Source organism: Myotis nattereri (assembly GCF_964212035.1).
Source record: "Myotis nattereri genome assembly, chromosome: 2".
Lineage (NCBI taxonomy): Eukaryota > Metazoa > Chordata > Mammalia > Chiroptera > Vespertilionidae > Myotis > Myotis nattereri.
Window position 1 is genome coordinate 196335761 of NC_138076.1, and position 19409 is coordinate 196355169.

At 39.9% G+C, this 19409-nt stretch overlaps 1 protein-coding gene across 1 annotated transcript in view; it reads right to left on the reverse strand.

Moving 5' to 3' along the window:
• The window catches only part of LOC308514334 (uncharacterized protein C3orf20-like), a 38096-nt gene extending 29043 nt beyond the window's left edge, over window positions 1-9053 (reverse strand). The window contains exons 1-2 of the mRNA XM_081084459.1: window positions 8900-9053; window positions 6507-6732 (exon numbers count right to left, since the gene is read on the reverse strand). Of these exons, the coding sequence (XP_080940585.1) occupies window positions 6507-6732; window positions 8900-9011 (338 nt within the window). The 5' untranslated portion in view covers window positions 9012-9053. The remainder of the gene's footprint in view (window positions 1-6506; window positions 6733-8899) is intronic.
• Between the last annotated feature and the right edge of the window lie 10356 nt (window positions 9054-19409).

The following is a 19409-nucleotide window of genomic DNA, read 5'->3' on the forward strand; positions in this document are numbered from 1 at the left end:
ATTGGAAGGGGATACAAGCTCTCGAACACACTGAACTCATTTACGGTGAGACGCTGGGGTCCCAGGCTCCTACGGGGAGAAACGAGTCTGTCCTGCAGCGGGTCGGAAAGCTAGGGAGACTTTCTCACAGAGCTGCTCCCGGGGATCTTTGTGGCGGTGGGGGCGGGCGGCACTCGGGGAATCGCAGAAACGTGATGACACCATTGTTTGCTCCACCTGGTGTCTTCCTGAGACCCCGCCCCACTCTATTCATATCCCCTGTCAAGCTGTGATCGGCTGCACAAAGGAGGCACCTGCACTTCTGCAGCCGAACAAACTGCAGCTGGATCAGAGAGCTCCAAAACTTCCAAACTACAAACAAAGCAGAGAAATCTGTTGGTATCGCTGTAGCAATTCTTCTTATAGGCACAGTGGGTCCTCGCAGTCAGCCAAAAATGCGAAGACAAAGAAACATGTCACAAATGAAAGAAATGGAGGAAAGCAAATGAATGGAGGACATAGAGTTCAGAACCACAGTTATAAGATTACTCAAGAATCTTCTACGAACCTCCAAGAAACTTAGTGAGACCTCCGAGGAACTTAGTGAGACCTTCAAGGACCTTAATGAGAATGCCAAACAAATGGAAAAGAACCAGTCAGAAATTAAACATACACTGACTGAAATAAAGAATAATATACAGAGATCCAACAGCAGACGAGAGGATCCCAAGAAAGTCAAAGATCTGAAATACGAAGAAGCAAAAAACACCCATTCGGAAAAGCAAAACGAAAAAAGAATCCAAAAATATGAAGATAGTGTAAGGAGCTTCTGGGACAACTTCAAGCGTAGCAACATCCGAATTATTGGGGTGCCAGAAGAAGAGAGAGAGCAAGATACTGAAAGCCTATTTGGAGAAATCATGACAGAAAACTTCCCCTACCTGATGAAAGAAATAGACTTATAAGTCCAGGAAGCACAGAGAACCCCAGACAAAAGAAATCCAAAGAGGACCACACCAAGACATATCATAATTAAAATGCCAAGAGCAAAAGACAAAGAGAGAAAATCTTAAAAGCAGCAAGAGGAAAACAGTTAGTTACCTACAAGGGAATACCCATACAACTGTCAGCTGATTTCTCAACAGAAACCATGCAGGCCAGAAGGGAGTGGCAAGAAATATTCAAAGTGATGAATACCAAGAACCTACAACCAAGATTACTTTACCCAGCAAAGCTATCATTCAGAATTGAAGGTCAGATAAAGAGCTTCACAGACAAGAAAAAGCTAAAGGAGTTCACCACCACCAAACCAGGATTATATGAAATGCTAAAGGATATTCTTTTTTTCCCTTTTTTCTTTTTTATTAGTTAAGGTATTACAAATATGTCCTCATCCCCCTGAAGGATATTTTTTAAGGGATAAATACCACATGATCTCATTCATTTGTGGAATATAATGAACAACATAAACTGATGAACAAGGACTGATCCAGAGACGGAGAGGCATTGATTGGATGTGGGGCCTTGGAGGGAAGGTAGGGGAGGGTGGCGGTAAGGGTGAGAGATCAACCAAAGGACTTATATGCAAGCATATAGGCCTAACCAATGGATATGGACAACGGGGGGGGGGGGGGGCAGTGAGGGCATGAGCAGGGGGCGCGTATAGGGGATAACGTGGGGATAAGGACACACATGTAATATCTTAATCAATAAAAAATATATATATGTATATATATTTTATTGATTTTTTACAGAGAGGAAGGGAGAGGGATACAGAGTTTGAAACATTGATCAGCTACCTCCTGCACACCCCCTCCTGAGGTTGTGCCTGCAACCAAGGTACATGCCCTTGACTGAGATCAAACCTGGGACCCTTCAGTCCGCAGGCTGTAAAGAACAGAAGTCCAACCTCAGTGACACTCTCTTGTTTTCCCCATGACCACTTACTCCTCCATCCCCACCTTTGTCTTGCCTGGGGCCCATCTCAGGTGAACATAGGGTGAACCAATATCAGAACCCCTGGAGAGGCATTCTGAGCATCCATGAGTAATTCCAATGTGGCAGCTAGTCTGCAGTGAAATCATTAAAAGTTAGGTTTCAGGCTACAACCCTCTATATAAATTTTGGCTCAAGAAGGCATTTCAAGTTCTTGCCTTGAGCACCCCCACTCACACACACATACACACACACACAACCTCCTATCTCCAACACACTGCAATAATCTATATATATAAAAGCCTAAGTGATCAGCCAACCAGTAGCTATGATGCGCACTGACCTCCAGGGGCCAGATGCTCAATGCAGGAGCTGCCAAGCTGTGGTGACTTGGCAGCTGTGGTTCTTGGGTGATTCACCTGGAACCAGAGAGGAGGGAGCCTGATTCCGGGGTCCGTCACTTGAGAACATCCCTCTGCAATCCGGGACCCCTCGGGGAATGTAAGAGAGCTGGTTTCAGCTCCATCCCCACAGGCCAGGCCGGGGGACCCCACCAGTGCACAAATCTGTGCATTGGGCCTCTAGCCCACTGGCTCCCCACTTTGGGTCTGGCTCCCTACCAGGCATCTAGCCCATTGCAGAGGTCATGGGTCTGGCCCTTACAGAAACTTTTTGACTCAATTAGCTAAATGATGAGACATATAGGACCTACTGACTGCCCCCCCCCCCCTCAATGTCTGGCACTCATGCCGGCCCATCTGCTTAATATGGATTTCCAGTGGAGGCAGTGAATTTCCCCGCTACCACTCTCAGCTGGGAAACAAGCCATGGCTTCCCTCCTTCCAGGGTGGACAGTAGCACCAGCAGGCAACCTCTGGGGAGGGAAGGAGGTGAAAGAGCAGCTCAGGTGGGAAGAAGGAGGTTCCAGCTGCCACAGGACTCCACCTGGGCTGAAGGGCCTGGCAGGAGCCTGATATTGAGCAGGGTCCTGCCTAAGCCGACTAGGTTCCAGGCTAAGTAATTCCTGTTTGCTAAATAATTGCATTTTGCAGCTAAATGCCCACAAGTTGTCAGTTACCACCAAATTTAGGGTAAAGTGAGATGAAAGAAGCAAGACAGATACAGAGAGAAAGTGACATAATATTGGGAGAAGAGAGGAGGGAGCCCGATTCCAGCCCATTTCAGACCAGGCAGAGGGACCCCACTGGTGCACAAATCCGCGCACCCAGCCTCTAGTGGTAAAACAAACAATTGAAAAGATCAAAGCTGTCATTCAGGTCAAGATGAACACCTCTCGACAACTGTGAACAGCACCCACCAAAGGAGCTGCTACCAACTGAGGAGCAGCTGCTACCACAACCACCCGAGGAGCAACTGCAGCCTGAGGAGCCAATGCCACCCAAGGAGCAGCCACTGAATGACTCAACATCTAGATATGGCAGTACAATCAAACATGGGTAGACAAAGAAACCCCCAAAGGAAAGAAAAGGAGGACTCGCCAGAAAAGCAGCTAAGTGATACAGAGGCATGCAACATGACAGAAAAAGAATTCAGATAAAGGGTCCTAGAGTGCATAAACCTGATGGAGGAAAAAATCAACAACTTATGCAAGAAGCAAGAAGAAACAGATGAAAAAAATCAATAAATTATGTAAGAACCAAGAAGAAATGAAGAGTAATATAGCTGCAACAAAAAACACCATTGAAAGTTTCAACAGTAGACTAGGAGAAGCAGAGGACCAAATTAGCGAATTAGAAGACAGGGAAACAAAACACACCCAAACTGAACAGCAATTGGAGAAAAAAATTAAAAGACAGGAGGAGAGCCTAAGGGAGCTATGGGACAACATGAAATGAAACAACATACGAATAATAGGGGTGCCAGAACAACAGAAAGGGAACAAGGGTTAGAAAACCCTATTTGAAGAAATAATATCAGAAAACTTCCCTGATGTGAGGAAGAAAAAAAATCACACAAGCACAGAGAGTCCCAAACAAGGTGAACCCGAAAAGACCCACACCAAGACACATCATAATTACCATGGCAAATGTTCAAGACAAAGAAAGAATCTTAAAGGCTGCAAGAGAGAGATGGAAAGTTACATTCAAGGGATCTCCCATTAGATTATCAAATGATGTGTATCAACAGAAACACATCAGGCCAGAAAAGAATGGACAGAAATTTACAAAGCAAAGGACTGAATCCAAGAATACTCTATCCAGCAAGGCTATCATTCAAAATTGAAGGGGAAATAAGAAGCTTCACAGACAAAAAAAGGCTAAGGGAGTTTATCACCACCAAGCCAGCAATGCAAGAAATGCTAAAGGGACTGGTATAAAAAGAAGAAATAAAAAGCTCAGAAAGAAAACAGCCACACACAAAAAAGAAATGGCTACAAACAAGTACCTTTCAATAATAACTTTAAACGTAAACGGACTAAATGCTCCAACCAAAAGACATCGAGTGGCTGAATGGATAAAAAAACATGACCCATACATTTGCTGTCTACAAGAGACCTACCTCAGAAGAAGGGACTCACACAGACTGAAAGTGAAGGGATGGAAAAATATCTTTCAGGCAAATGGAAAGGAAAAAAAAAAGCTGGGGTAGCAATACTTATATCGGACAAAATAGACCTCAAAGTGAAGGCCATAACAAGAGATAAGGAAGGCCACTTCATAATACTAAAGGGATCAGTACAACAAGAAGATATAACCCTGATAAACATATATGCACCCAATGCAGGAGCACCCAAATACATAAAAAATCTCCTGGAAGATATCAAAGGAGAGATCGACAACAACACAATCATAGTAGGGGACTTTAATACACCACTGACATCACTGGATAAATCCTTTAAACAAAAAATCAGCAAAGAAACAGCAATCCTAAATGACTCACTAGATCAGATGGACTTAATTGACATCTTTAGAACACTTCACCCCAAAGCCACGGAATATATATTCTTCTCAAGGGCTCATGGGACATCTTCAAAGATAGACCACATATTGGGTCACAAAGTCTCCCCAAATTCAAGAAGATTGAAATCATACCAAGCATCTTCTCAGACCACGATGGCATAATATTAGAAATAAACTACAATAAAAACAACCCTCCCACCCCCCCCCCCCAAAAAAAAAGATGAACACCTCTCTGGATAGAAACTCAGTATGTTAGTGGGGCTAAAGCCATAAGTTTGCTTATTTCCTGAGCTAGAAACAACAAAAGTGGGTAAGAATTTGGCTCTTGTGGGAAAACAGAATAAAATGCTCTTCTCAGTACAGGGTGATGTAGTGTTGGGAAATGTTGCCTGGCTCACTTATTAAAACCAAGGCCCAGGGTAGGGCTCCCACCACTCTGCATGAGGCCAGAATAGCTGCTGTTTACTCCTGCTTGGCACCATGGCTCATAGGACACTTTAAGCCAGGCAGGTTGGAGAACACAGACAAAGCCTCCTAACCAGAACTAAGCCAAGCTGCTTGCTGGATTGGGACTGCGTCTGCAACATTCCTAATACTCATGGGGCAGGACACCCACCCCACCATTATTTGACCTGGTTCTAAATTTCTGAACGTGAGGCCTGGGGCTTTGGGGTGGTGGCAACTGAAAAATTACTAGAGAGGGAGGGATAAGCAGACACACATGCCATATGAAGAGAGAGGAAAAACCTTCCACTTGAGATGAGCCCAGGATCCAAAATACATAGAAAAGCTAACTCTAAGAAAGACAAAACACAAAACTAATACTCAATAGATGGATTCAATATAGATAAAATAAAAATAATAGAGCAAATTAAACAGTACTTAAAAATAGGTATGTTTAGAATCTTTTAAAAATATTTTTATTCACTTTTAGAGAGAGAGAGAGAAACATTGATTTATCATCCCACTTACTTTATGCATTCATTGATTGCTTCTTCTATGTGCCCTGACTGGGACTGAACCAGCAACCTTGCATATAGGGGGGATGTTCTAACCAACTGATTACTGGCCAGGGCCTAGTGCAGTGATGGTGAACCTATGAGACGCGTGTCAGAGGTGACACACGAACTCATTTTTTTGGTTGATTTTTCTTTGTTAAATGGCATTTAAATATATAAATTAAATATCAAAAATATAAATCTTTGTTTTACTATGGTTGCAAATATCAAAAAAATTTCTATATGTGACACGGCACCACAGTTAAGGTTTTTCAAAATGCTGACACGCTGAGCTCAAAAGGTTCGTCATCACTGGCCTAGAGTCAGCTTTTAAGCAGGTGTTTCACTGAAGTGGTGAAAACAAACTAAGCCTTGATTCCTGATTGATTCCAATTCCTCTGCTAAATGGGTAGCCTCTTAGGAAGCAGGTTGGAGAGAGCTGAAATGCTTGAACCTAGGCATGTAAGTCTGAACCAGTTTTAGGAAAGATTTTTCACTGATAGCATGCTAGTGTCAACACCTTGACCCAGCCTGCTCAGAAAGGACTGTGGTGTGAAGCAATGTAATAGCATGCCTTGCTCAGTGTTTGTGAGTGGCCTGAATGAGACTGTCACCGAAAGCTTTTTCCAACATAAGCTGACTGTGAATTATTAAGACAAATGAGGCTGGTTACCTGAAGGAACACTTGCTGGCTGGGGTCTTCTGGATGCAAGGGAGAGGCGAAGGCTGAAAGACACCCTTCAGTTTTAGGAAGGTGTTTCGGTATAGAAGATACTCCTTATTCTCATCTTTTTCCTTTGTACTTGGTTTCAGAAGAAATTCTGCTGGGGAGATTTCTTGTTTCCTGACCACTTTTGGTCGAAACCTGGGCACTTTGCACATGTGCAGACATTCTATTCCTGAAATGTAAACAGAATAAACGTCACTGAAAACCCTTAGTGGACCAAGGTCTCTGTGGGTTGGGGTAACGCGGCTGCAATAATCCGGACACCCCTTCACCCATTTACAGCAGCGCCTTTCTGTGGGCTCCTTTTAGCACACTTTGTGGTCTGCTCAGAGGATACATAGCATCTATGCAATAAACAAGGAAATGTCTAGGCTATCAACAAATCTAGTCCACAAGAGTTTGGTTATCTGTGCTTATCTTGTGCCAGGTAATGTGCCAAGCACCTTAAACACATTATCCCATTGAATCAGGGACACTAAATGGGGCGAATAGTCTTATTTTTATGATATCAGAGGTAAGTCCAAGTTCACCCAGCTAGAGAGAAGCAGAACCAGGATTTGAACATATCTATTTGATTTGGAAGATGGTGCTTTTACACCATGCTATAGACTAGGGCTTCCCAACCTCTTTTCATAAAGCAGAAAAGTGTAAACTGTAAAGCCCAATACGTATCGATTCTTATCATTAAAATGTGATATAAAAAAAGAAATCATGATAATTTGTATTGCATATCGTGGTGAATTTAGTAGGCTGCTTGTAAGTAGAATCAACTATCCCAGGGGCTAGATCACCTCAGCCCAGCTGCTCCTCTTAGGACGGAGAATTTCCGCTTTCAGTTCCTAAGTAAAATATTTGTGGTGTATCCTTTGGGAAGCTCTGCTATTTACTACAGTAAGTAGCAAACTACCTCCTAAAACGGAGAGGCTTGCCTTTTGGATTTAGTATACAATTAATGCTAATTATTTGCAGATTCCGTTTTTGTGAAATTGTCTACTCACTAAAATTTATTTGTAACCCCAGATTAATACTTGTGGCCCTTTCATGGTCACTTTGCAAATGTGTAAAGTGGTGAAAACTTTAACTTGTATTATGCAAGTTCCCAGTTGAGGTTGAACAAGGTGACACTCTGCCTTCTTGTTTCCACTGTTGTACTACAAACTTGTGTCCTTTACTTGTGTCATGGTCTGTTCAGGGCCATGTTTTACACATTTTTTTGTCCTTTTTTTTTTGGTGATTTTGCCATTTAAAATAGCCCACAAGCTTAGTGTTCCAAAGCGCAAGAAAGTTTGATGTGCCTTATGGAGAAAATATGTATTAAATAAGCTTGGTTCAGGCATGAGTTATAGTGCTATTGGCCATACGCTCAGTGTTAGTGTATCAACAATATATGTTAAATAAGGTGTCTTTAGACAAAACACACATAAAATAAGGTTATGTATTGATTGGTTAATGAAAATATTGTGACCAGAGGCTCAAAGGGACCTCATCCTATGTTTTTCCTTGAAGCAATGGTTTGATATTCACTTAATTCAGTGTTTGCAGAGATGCTGTAGAATCTAACTACCATGAATAATGCAAATTAACTGTGTTATATCTCCAGTCAGGAACTGAACCCTAATAGACTCTAATCAAACAGCAGCTTTGCATTAACATCACATTACAACAGCACATTGCAGCGAGCGTACCCACGCCTCTTCTCCACACAGCACATGAACAAAAGACATCAGCAAGGACTGAGGTTTTGGTGGTGAGACTGAGCGGTTGTACTTAAGGGGTAAGAGTATTTTAAGATCCAAAAAATGAGTGTGAAAGCACCTCCTCTTAATAAAAAACACAGCAGTGGCCAGATAGATTAACTCTCCAAAGAGAGGAAGGATATAACATTAAAATTCCTGAAATGTAAACAGAATAAAAATTATTCTTTAGCCGAAACCGGTTTGGCTCAGTGGATAGAGCGTCGGCCTGCGGACTGAAAGGTCCCAGGTTCGATTCCGGTCAACGGCATGTGCCTGGGTTGCGGGCACATCCCCGGTGGGGGATGTGCAGGAGGCGGGTGGTCGATGTTTCTCTCTCATCGATGTTTCTGACTCTCTATCTCTCTCCCTTCCTCTCTGTAAAAAATCAATAAAATATATTTTTTAAAAAAATTATTCTTTAATTTCTTGCTATGGCCAATCACCTGGATCCATGGTAAGAATCTGCATGTATTGCACTTTACAGTTTACAAACTCACCACCTCGGGAACCTTGGAAGGAAACGGCATTTAAATGTTGGTCCTCTGAAAATCTGAATAATGGAAACGAGTTATGTGCAGCAACACAGTGGGTCCCATAACTGACCCAGTGAAAATCTGTAGTAATCCAGCCAGTTAAATAGGATGTGCTTGGCTTTTCTCTGTAGTCTTCTTAATTTAATAACTGTTGCAATGTCAGACATAGGGCTTATGTCCATTGCTGTATCAAATGTAGCAGTATCCGCTGCACCTGACAAACTTGAACGCTTTAAAACATATACATATGAGAGAGAGAGAGAGATTACTATATGATTAGGAAACATAAATTCATTCATTTATTCATTTACTCATTCATTCATTGTCCAACAAATGCTTATTGGGTGTCATTTATGGGCCAGACAATGTACCAGAAACCAGGACTAAAGAAATACTACATAAAAGTCATGTTCCCTGTCTGGCCAGCATGGCTCAATGGTTGAGCATTTACCTATGAACCAGGAGGTCACCGTTCTATTCCTGATCAGGGCACATACCTAGGTTGTGGGCTCATTTTCCAGTGGGGACATGCAGAAGGCAACCAATCAATGATTCTCTCTTATCATTGATGTTTCTATTTATCTCTCCCTCTCCCTTCCTCTAAAATTGATAAAAAAAATTTTTAAAAAAGTCATGTTCCTTTGTGAATGTACTTAATGTCACTGAATTATGCATTTAAAAATGCTTAAAATTGAAACTTTTATGTTATGAATATTTTACCACCACAAAAAATGGAAGAAGAAAAGCTATGTTCCCTATGCTCAAGGTGCTCAGAGTCAATGGAAGAATTAGATATGTAGATATTATAACACAAGGGCTATGTTATTTATAAGCACAGTGTTACGAGAGCATAAATAGATTACTTAATGTTTGTAATACTGAGCTTTATTTAGCAGAAGAAAGTTTCAAAGTAGTACATCATGAGGACATTAGACTTTAAAATGGATAGTTATAGTGAGTAGTATGTGTGATCTTTACACAATAAATTGGGTATATAAAGTAGTTAGCTTTGAATGAGCTTATATGACTATGAAAATTGATGATAATTCAGTTTTATATACTCATTAAGACTCATAGATAGAGAATAGACTAACAGCTGTCACAAGGGAGGGAAGTTTCGGGACTGGGTGAAAATGGTGAAGGATTAAGAAAAAAAAACAATTCATAGACACAGACAACCGTACGGTGATTACCAAAGGAGAGGGGAGGGGGGAGGTAGAAGAGGGTACAGAGGGATATATGTGATAGAAGGAGACTTGACTTGCGGTGGTGAACACACAATACAATATACAGATGATGTATTATAGAACTGTATACCTAACACCTATATAATTTTATTAACCAATGTCATCCCAATAAATTCAATAAAAAAGATGACTGGCAATGTTGAACATTTTTCTGTATGCTGGTTGATCATTCACATCTTATTTTGTGAAATATCTGCTCAAATCTATAGCACATTTTTTAAGGTTGTCTTATTATTGAGTTGTAAGAGTTTATATACTTTGGATACAAGTCCTTTGTCAGATACAATATTATGAATATTTTCTGCCTTTCTGTCGCTTGCCTTTCCATTTTCTCCATTTTCTTACTGGTATCTTTCAAAGTTTTTACTTTTGACAAAGTCAAATCTATCAAGTTCCCTGAAGTTTGTGTTTTTGGTTTTTTTTGGTAAATGAATGTAAATGCTGCTTTGGTCAATTATTGATGAACTTCATAGTTCTACAGACATGCCCTCCTACTTAACTTGTAGCTCTCATCTATCTTAGATCCTCACTACCTTAGTCCAGTTCATAATATCTTGGCTAGATTAGTGAACAATCTTATGATTGACCTCCCCACACTATATACCCAAATATTGCCCCAGGCATATAGAACAGTTCTCTACCTGAGTGAGTACATTCTTCCTTGGAGGCATTCAGAAATGTACATGGGCCTTTTGATTGATGGCACAACAGGCACTTAGTTTGTGGGGACCAGGGACACATTCTGAAATGTGCTAGATTATCCTGCATAAATACGAATTATCTGGCCCCAAATGCCAACGGTGCCCACTTTAGAATTAAGGTTCTAATTAAAAAAATCTTAAATGCAACTGTTCATAGCAGCTTTATCCATAATAGCCAAAGACTGAAAAGAACCCAAATGCCCATCAAAGGGTGAATGAATAAACAAAGTGTGGTATATTCATATAAGGGAATACCAGTCAGCCATACAAAGGAAAAAACTACAGATACATCTGAAACATAAATGAACCTCAAACACAATATATTGAACAAAAGTAGCTAGACAGAAAAGAGTACATATTGGTTCTTCCTATGTGAATGATTTTACACTAGAAATACAAAGCTAATTAACAGTGTCTGGAGTCAGGAACAGGGAGGACTGAGTAGAAAGGGATACATGGGAACCTTTCGGTGTGATAGAAATTATATTATGATTGCAGTGGCACTTATACAGGTGTATACATTTGTCAACAATCATCAAATGCACACATTTGTCAAAAATCATCAAATGCATTAAATGGATGCATTTTAATGTAAACAAATAATACTTTAATAAAGTAGATTTTTTAAAAGTTAAATATACCTGTGGTGAAAGAGGTGAAGGGATTAAGAAGTACAGATTGATAGTTACAAAATAGGGATGGGAATGTAAAGTACAGCATAGGGAAAATAGTCAATAATATTGTGATAACTGTGTATGGTGCCAGGTGGGTACTGGAAATATCAGGGGATCACTTTGTAAAGTATATGACTAGTTAACCACTATGCTGTACACCTAATATTAATACGAAATAATACTGAATGCAAACTGTAATTGAAAAATAAAATGTAGCCTTAATGGTTTTGCTCAGTGGATAGAGCATCGGCCTGTGGACCGAAGGGTCTCAGGTTTGATTCCGGTCAAGGGCATGTACCTTGGTTGCAGGCACATCCCCAGTAGGGGGTGTGCAGGAGGCAGCTGATCGATGTTTCTCTCTCATCAATGTTTCTAACTCTGTATCCCTCTCCCTTCCTCTCTGTAAAAAATCAATAAAATATATTTTAAGGAAAATGTAAATTCTTTAAAATTAAGGAAATAAATAACTAAAATTAATTTGTGATGGATTATGGCATTATTAAAGAAAATACTTTATGAGGAAAATGGACACTTAAAAAAATAAATCTCTGCAATGAAACATTCTCCCTGTTGCTTGTGGAAACTGCAGAAGATCTCTATAAGAATATATTATGTGTCCTTACCTCTTTTAAGGTAACAATAATAAAACAATTTATATAAAGACATTTTATCCCCCAAAGGCAAAAAAAAATAGAGATAATCTTGCAGTAATAAAATTGCTCACTTTTTTGTGACTGGACAAAACAACTTTGTCTTTATGGACTCGACAAATGATTCAGACTCTAGGAGCCGGAATTCATAAGGGCACTTATGGGTGCCTGTATCGCTGTCTACTCACTAGGCATTACTGGGCAAGTGATAAAAATCTGGGTTTCTCTATGATATTGTACATTTGTGTGCTGCTTTTTTTTTTTAAAAAAAATCACAATATTAAATTGTTTAATTTTTGTAAAAAGAAAAAGTTAAATGCACACTTCACACAGATTAGGATGGCTACTATTTAAAAAATACACAAAATAACAAATGTTGGTGAGGATATAAAGAAAGTGGAACCCTTGTATACTGATTGTGGGACTATAACATGGTGCAGCTGATATGAAAAATAGTATGGTAGGTCTTCAAATACTTAGAAATAGAATTTCCATATGATCCAGCAATTCTACTCTGGGAATATATCCAAAAGAATTGAAAGTAGGGTCTCAAAGAGATATTTGTATACCCATGTTCATAGCAGCATTATTCACAATAGCTAAAATATGGAAGCAATCCAAGTATCCATCAACAGATGAATAGATAAAAAAAATATGGTACTAAAATATAATGAAACTAGAAGCCCAATGCACAAAATTAGTTCAAGGGGCTCGGCCCTCACAGTCCTGGCTTCGTCCAGAATGTCATCCAGACAGTCGTTCGGCTGTTCAGTCTAATTAACATATTAGCTCTTTATTATATAGCATATTATTCACCCTTAAAAAGAAAGGTAATTCTGACACAAGAGACAACATGAATGGACTTTGAGGATATTATGCTAAGTGAAATTAGTCAGTTACAAAAGGACGAACACTGTATGATTCCGCTTAGATAAGGTACCTAGAATAGTCAAATTCATAGAGATAGGAACTAGAATGGCAGTTGCCAAAGGGTGGGGTGGCAGGGGAATGGGAAACTGTTGTTTAATGGGTACAGAGTTTTCATTTTGCAAAATGAAAGAGTCTGGAGATAGATGGTGGCAATGATTATATAACAATGTGAATGTACATATGCCACTGAACTGTACAATTAAAAATGGTTAAGATGTTTTTAAAAAAGATAAACACAAAGAATCAAACAAATAAATACAAACAAAGAGTCAGCATATGTTCCTTTCAGTGATTATGTGAATGGACCTATCTGTGTTCAGTAACTTGATTCTTTGGTCCTTTTTCTAAAACAAATCCAGCCTATGTTGAAAGAAAAAAGTAACTAGAATAACATGAAAACTTAAATCCAATATCAAAATAGTGACTAATTCACACTTACATCTTTGATCTGAGTTATGGATTTCATTAGCTTGCACTTCATTTTGTAGGCCTTGAATAGCTCCCTGGCTTCTTTGGAGATGGGATTGACATCAGGGAATGGCTGAGAGAGATTGTAAACTCAGATGACATGGCTCATAAAAACCCAGAGAGGCAAATAGCATGATATTAAAGGCATATTTATAGAAAAACTGTAATTCCAGTATTTGTGAAGTAACCATGGTAATTCTAAAGCAAGCATGTCAAACTTGCAGTCTGAGAGCAGCATGCCTCATTTATTTGGCCCATGTTAGCCTTTGAGTTTGACATGCTTATTTGAAAGAGTAACAAAGTTCTGATGCCAGTCCCTAAAAATAAAGATCTTTTACATGTATTCATACACATTTTGTAGTATGTGTGCCATTCACATAAACACACTCAAAATTTTAAAAGTTTGATCAAAGCCCTAGCAGGTTTGGCTCAGTGGATACTAGTAGAGCATCGACCTGTGGACCAAAGGGTCCCTGGTTCGATTCCGGTCAAGGGCATGTACCATGGTAGCAGGCTCCTCCTCAGTCCAAGCCCTGACAGTGCTCATTCAGGAGGCAACCAATCGATGGGTTTCTCTCACATCGATATTTCTGTCTTTTCCTCTCTCTTCCACTCTCCCTAAAAACCAATTGAAAAATATACTCAGGTGAGGATTAACAACAACAACAATAAAAAATAAACAAATGAAACATTTTTTAAAAAGTTTGATCAAAGCTCACTACTTTAAATATATGAATTAGAGATACTAATGTTTTAGTGTCTTACCTCTTGGTAAACGAAAGTTTTAGCCTAAAATTTCTCAACAGAGATTAAGTGCAACTGTAAAGTGATTATTAAGAGAAGTTATTCTGAGCCATAGTTTTAGCAATGCTCTAACATCGCCAAGTGTTTTTGGAATATTAGTTATGCTTAAAAAAACACACCTTAAATTGATATAGTTTCTTTTAGTTAAAAAACAACAATATCTGAGCCCTACACTGCTTTTAAGAAATCATAGATTACTAGTATATAAATGCAAATAATTCAACTTTTTAAGACACAGGAAGTTAATTCTCCAAAGCTTAGGAATCATGGCCTTAGAAAAAACTAGGTCTTCATTTTTCTCCCAACTCTACCTTTATCTTCTAACCTCTCCTCTTCCCAAACTTTCAGTTATTTCAAGTAAGGTCCATAAACAGCTATAATAGCATCCATATCGTAGAAATCACTGGGAAATACTGAAAATTAAGAATCTAAAATCAGTGAACATTGTTCCTGCTCTGGTCTGTGTTAAGGTGCCATCATGTAGATGATTGAAGAAATCTCCGGACCTACTGTCTCAGGGGTGTGTGGAGGAAACGTGGAGGACCTGCGTTTTACAGGTGCCAGAGACAGCTTTAGGCTTTGAGGATACCATTTGTAGACCAAGGAGATGGCAAAGCGCCCAGAAATCTTCACTGTGATGAATGCATTCACCTGGGGACAACAGGAAGAATTGTCATTTCCTGCACAGAATTCTCATGCTCATAATTCAGGTGGAAATCATAGACATTTACATGATGGCTGGAAGGAAATCTGAGATCAACATTCACAGATAGCTTTAGTCTAATTTCATTTAGTCAGGAATGGGTTTTAGGTTTTATGCTAGAAATTTGTTTGCCATGACATCTACAGATTTGTACAGCATATTTAAAGGCTTGTGTAGATAAAGTATCCTCATTAGGTCAGCTGCTCTAAGCAGGCAAAGACTTTTGTTTGGTTGCAAGTTACATTCTCTTGCTTCCTGAAGGCTGCCAGCTGAGGTAATATGAACTAAATGACCTACCCCATGAGCTACCATGATTTTTCTAGACAAAGGGTGGGGAAACCCTGAGGGTCAGCAAACTTGCACATGCAGGCTTGCCTCTTACAGTTTCTTTACTTGCTCTTTACTTCCCTAGCCCTCCAGAACTAAGCAGTACTTTTTAAAAATAGCCATCTGAATAGTATATGTAGGATACACGGCCACCATGAACGATTCTGTAAATTATATAGAATAGAGGCCTTAAGCTACTTCCCTACACAAGAGCCTGTCTGGTAAAAATATAATATGAGCCACATAAATAACTTGAAATTTTGTAGTAGCCACATTAAAAAGAGCAAAAAGCAAGTGAAGTTAATTTTAACATTTTATAACTAAAATATCTAGATATTAATATATCTACATGTAACCATTATAAAAATTATTAATATGATATTTTACATTCTCATTTTTCGTACTATGTCTTTAAAATCTAGTGTGTATTTTACACTTACAGTGTATTTCAAAGGTTCCACAGGTGGCTAGTGGCTTCCATACTGAATAGCACAGCTCTATATACATGGTGCCCTTAGGGGTTGGTGGTTCAGTGCACTATGTAAAGCGACCCTGCCCAGCCCGTGTGGCTCAATGGTTGAACATCTATCTATGCACAAAGGGGTCGCAGGTTCAATTCCCGGTTAGGCCACATGCCTGAGTTGTGGGCTCAAGCCCCAGTGATGGGCTTGCAGGAGGCAACCAATCGATGTTCTCTCTCATTGATGTTCCCAATCTCTCTCTTTTTCCCTTTCTCTCTCATAAATATCAATAAAAACATTAAGAAATAAAAATAAAGTGCCCAGCCAGCTTGGCTCAGTGGTTGAGCGTTGACCTATGAACCAGGAGGTCACTGGTTCGATTCCCGTCCAGGGCACATGCCCAATTGTTGGCTCAGTCCTCAGTGTGGAGCATGTAAGAGGCAGCCAATCAATGAGTCTCTCTCATCATTGATGTTTCTATCTCTCTTTCCCTCTCCCTTCCTCTCTGAAATCAATAAAAATATAATTATAAAGAAACAAAGTGATCCTGTATACAAAATGCAACACACACACACACACACACACACACACACACAGTAACTTTATATGAATTGAGAATGTCTAGGACAGAGGTTACAGACTGGCAGCTCAGAAGTTTTTGGTTTAGTCCTCTCAGAGTTTGAATTAATTGACAACTTTTAAATATCAAGCTATTTCACCAAAAATCTGAATTTATGGCTTTTTTTAAAATCATAAAAGATAGCAAGCCCACGCCCATATTCCCATGTGGTCACAGCCTCTAGCCCTGAGGAGAGGCTGTCTCTTCAGGGGATACAGACATCCCAGTCCACTGCAGTTCCACCTGGCGGGTTCACTCCTAATTATCTGAATGTTTGATCCTTGATCCTACAGAGACATATACTGAGCTGTCAACAGAGGTAATTTCTGCACAGTGAGACTGAGAGGAAGGCTTTCACTTTGAACATTGTATACTTTCTCATTTTTAAAAAAATATATTTTATTGATTTCTTACAGAGAGGAAGGGAGAGGGATAGAGAGTTAGAAACATCGATGAGAGAGAAACATCGATCAGCTGCCTCCTGCACACTCCCTACTGCAGATGTGCCCGCAACCCAGGTACATGCCCTTGACCGGAATCAAACCTGGGACATTTCAGTCCGCAGGCCGACGCTCTATCCACTGAGCCAAACCGGTTATGGCATATACTTTCTTATTTTAAAAATGTTTTATAGTAGGTACAAGTTTTTATAATAATAATTTTTAAACTACTGTTTAAGTAATTGCTGCTTAGCAAAGATAAATACATCATGAAAGGACCAAGTAAAGTCCCAAGTGAAGTAAAGAACTGAAATAAAGATTTACCAGCTTAGTTGGCTAGTGAAGACATCCAAACTGAATAACTCAGTTCTCTCAACCCTCCTTCTTCAATAGCATATTTCAGACCCTCAAAGAAAATTATGGTTAGAGAATAATAAATGACCAGAAAAATGATAAATTGTAAAATGTTACCGAAATTTCAACAGGATCATCAAGTTTTCCCTTTGAAGGCCATGCCCATTCTCTTACAATGTATCCATTTTTGTTGATAACCAGGCCTCCATCCTCATTAAACATCATTGATATTATTTGGCTGCCAAAGAAAGGAAGAAAGAAAGAAAGAAACATGACTCATTTACAAGAAACCTTCATGTACTCATTGATTTGGCCAAGGTGGTGGAAGTCACCAGGTCACAGCCTTCAAGAGGATAGGACTTCCTCCTATCACATTCTTGGAGGATGGTCACCTTGCCTCTACCTGAATATCTCCCTTAAAGAGAACATTGGTATATACCTCTCATATGATCATGATCTCCCTTCTCTGAGACACATCCCCTTCCATTTCAGGAATGGACCCTGCTATCCATGATTATATACCATGTGGCCCTGCTGCCTTACTGTTGCTATTGAATCAGGGATGGACATCTGTCCCAGAACTGTGTTCCAAATGGATGCAATAATATATATAAAAGCCCGTGAGGAAGGTGATGGGCACAGTGTACTCAAAGGACTGAAAGAAAACCAATGTGGCTAGAGTCCAGAGTGGTGTAAATGACACTGGATTGGCAGGTAGGAACCAGATGTGCATGGCTCCCTTCTCCATATCATAAGTTTTGTGGTAAGAGCAAAAAATTATAGAAGGGTTTAATAACGAAGCAAGGAAGTGGCATGATCAAACAGATTGGTACATAATTAAAGTAAATGCCAGAGACTCATTAAGAGCTCACAGAGGTGGTCCAGGAGAAAGGACGACAGCTTGGACTAGGGCAGGAGTGAGAGAGATGGAGGCACATTCATGGATTCAAGAATCAACTAGACTGGATAGATGGGATTTGGGTGATGAAGAACAAGGATGTAGCAATTTTATCTTCCCCATACTTTAATACAGGTGTATTAATGCAGCCTAGCATTTCATTAGCTTTTCTGGATGAGTAATATCACATTATGTGTTTATGTCTAAACCATCTTTGTGTCTTCTCTCTTCTCAGCACAGGACCTGGCACAGGGAGGGGCTTAATAAAAGTCTGAATTGCACTGATAGAATGGATTCAATTAAAAAAGTACATATTGGTATTAGATGCAAGACTGTTCAGGCACTCTCAGGCATCTAGGGATGCCCAGAGCAAGGTGCTCTCTCAGCACTCAGGACATTTTGAGTCCTGTGCTAATAATTATTTTGACAGATAACATTTATTGGGAGTCTACTATGTACCAAGTCTTAAATACATGTTTTAACAGGCCATTGTTGCTTAATGGTTACAAACCATTGTAGAGCCAGATAGTTAATGGTATTGAAACTGGCTCTTCCATTTCCGAATTGTATGAATGTGGACTATTTCTTACATTTTCTGTGGTTCGGTTTCTTTATCTTAAAAATAGAAAAAACAATAGCATCTGCCGCACAGAGCTGTTCTGAGGACTAAATGAGCCAGGCACCCTGTAAGTCCTTTAACAGTGTTGGCTTTTATTGACAATTCCATTTATAGGTATTATGAGCCCCACTTCCCAGCTGAGAAAATGGATGGAGGGAAGTTAGTAAATAGAGTACCTGCCACCTAATAGAAAGTTCAACAGAGGGGCTCACCATTTAATGGAACAATAACAGTTCACAGTATAAAAGGGGTGCTTTTGGCATAATTGAGGAGCCCATAGTTCAACAGATATGCTAAAGGAGTGAAGCAACCAAACTAGAGAAAGAATAGAAGCCCTGAGCCTTGGACACCTAGAACGCATTCCTTTCTTGAAGAGTGCCCCCTTTTACTCACCCTGGCCAGGCCAGCCTCCAGCTGTTCTCATTCCTGTGAGGCATCTCAGGGAAGACCTTAGCCATCCACCCCTGCTCTGCAGCAAAAGTTCTAGCTGCAGCAACAGTCTACCTGCCTGTGTGGCCTTTCCTATACACTGAATCCTTGCAACAAGGGTCCCAGTCCACACCTCCATTTCATTCATCTTCCTGAAGGTTCAAGTTGCTGAGCCTTCTTACCAAGACTCCCCTTTGGTGGGATGACAGATGCACAAGAGGAAGATCCGTTTAAAAGATCATTAACAGTGAAGTAA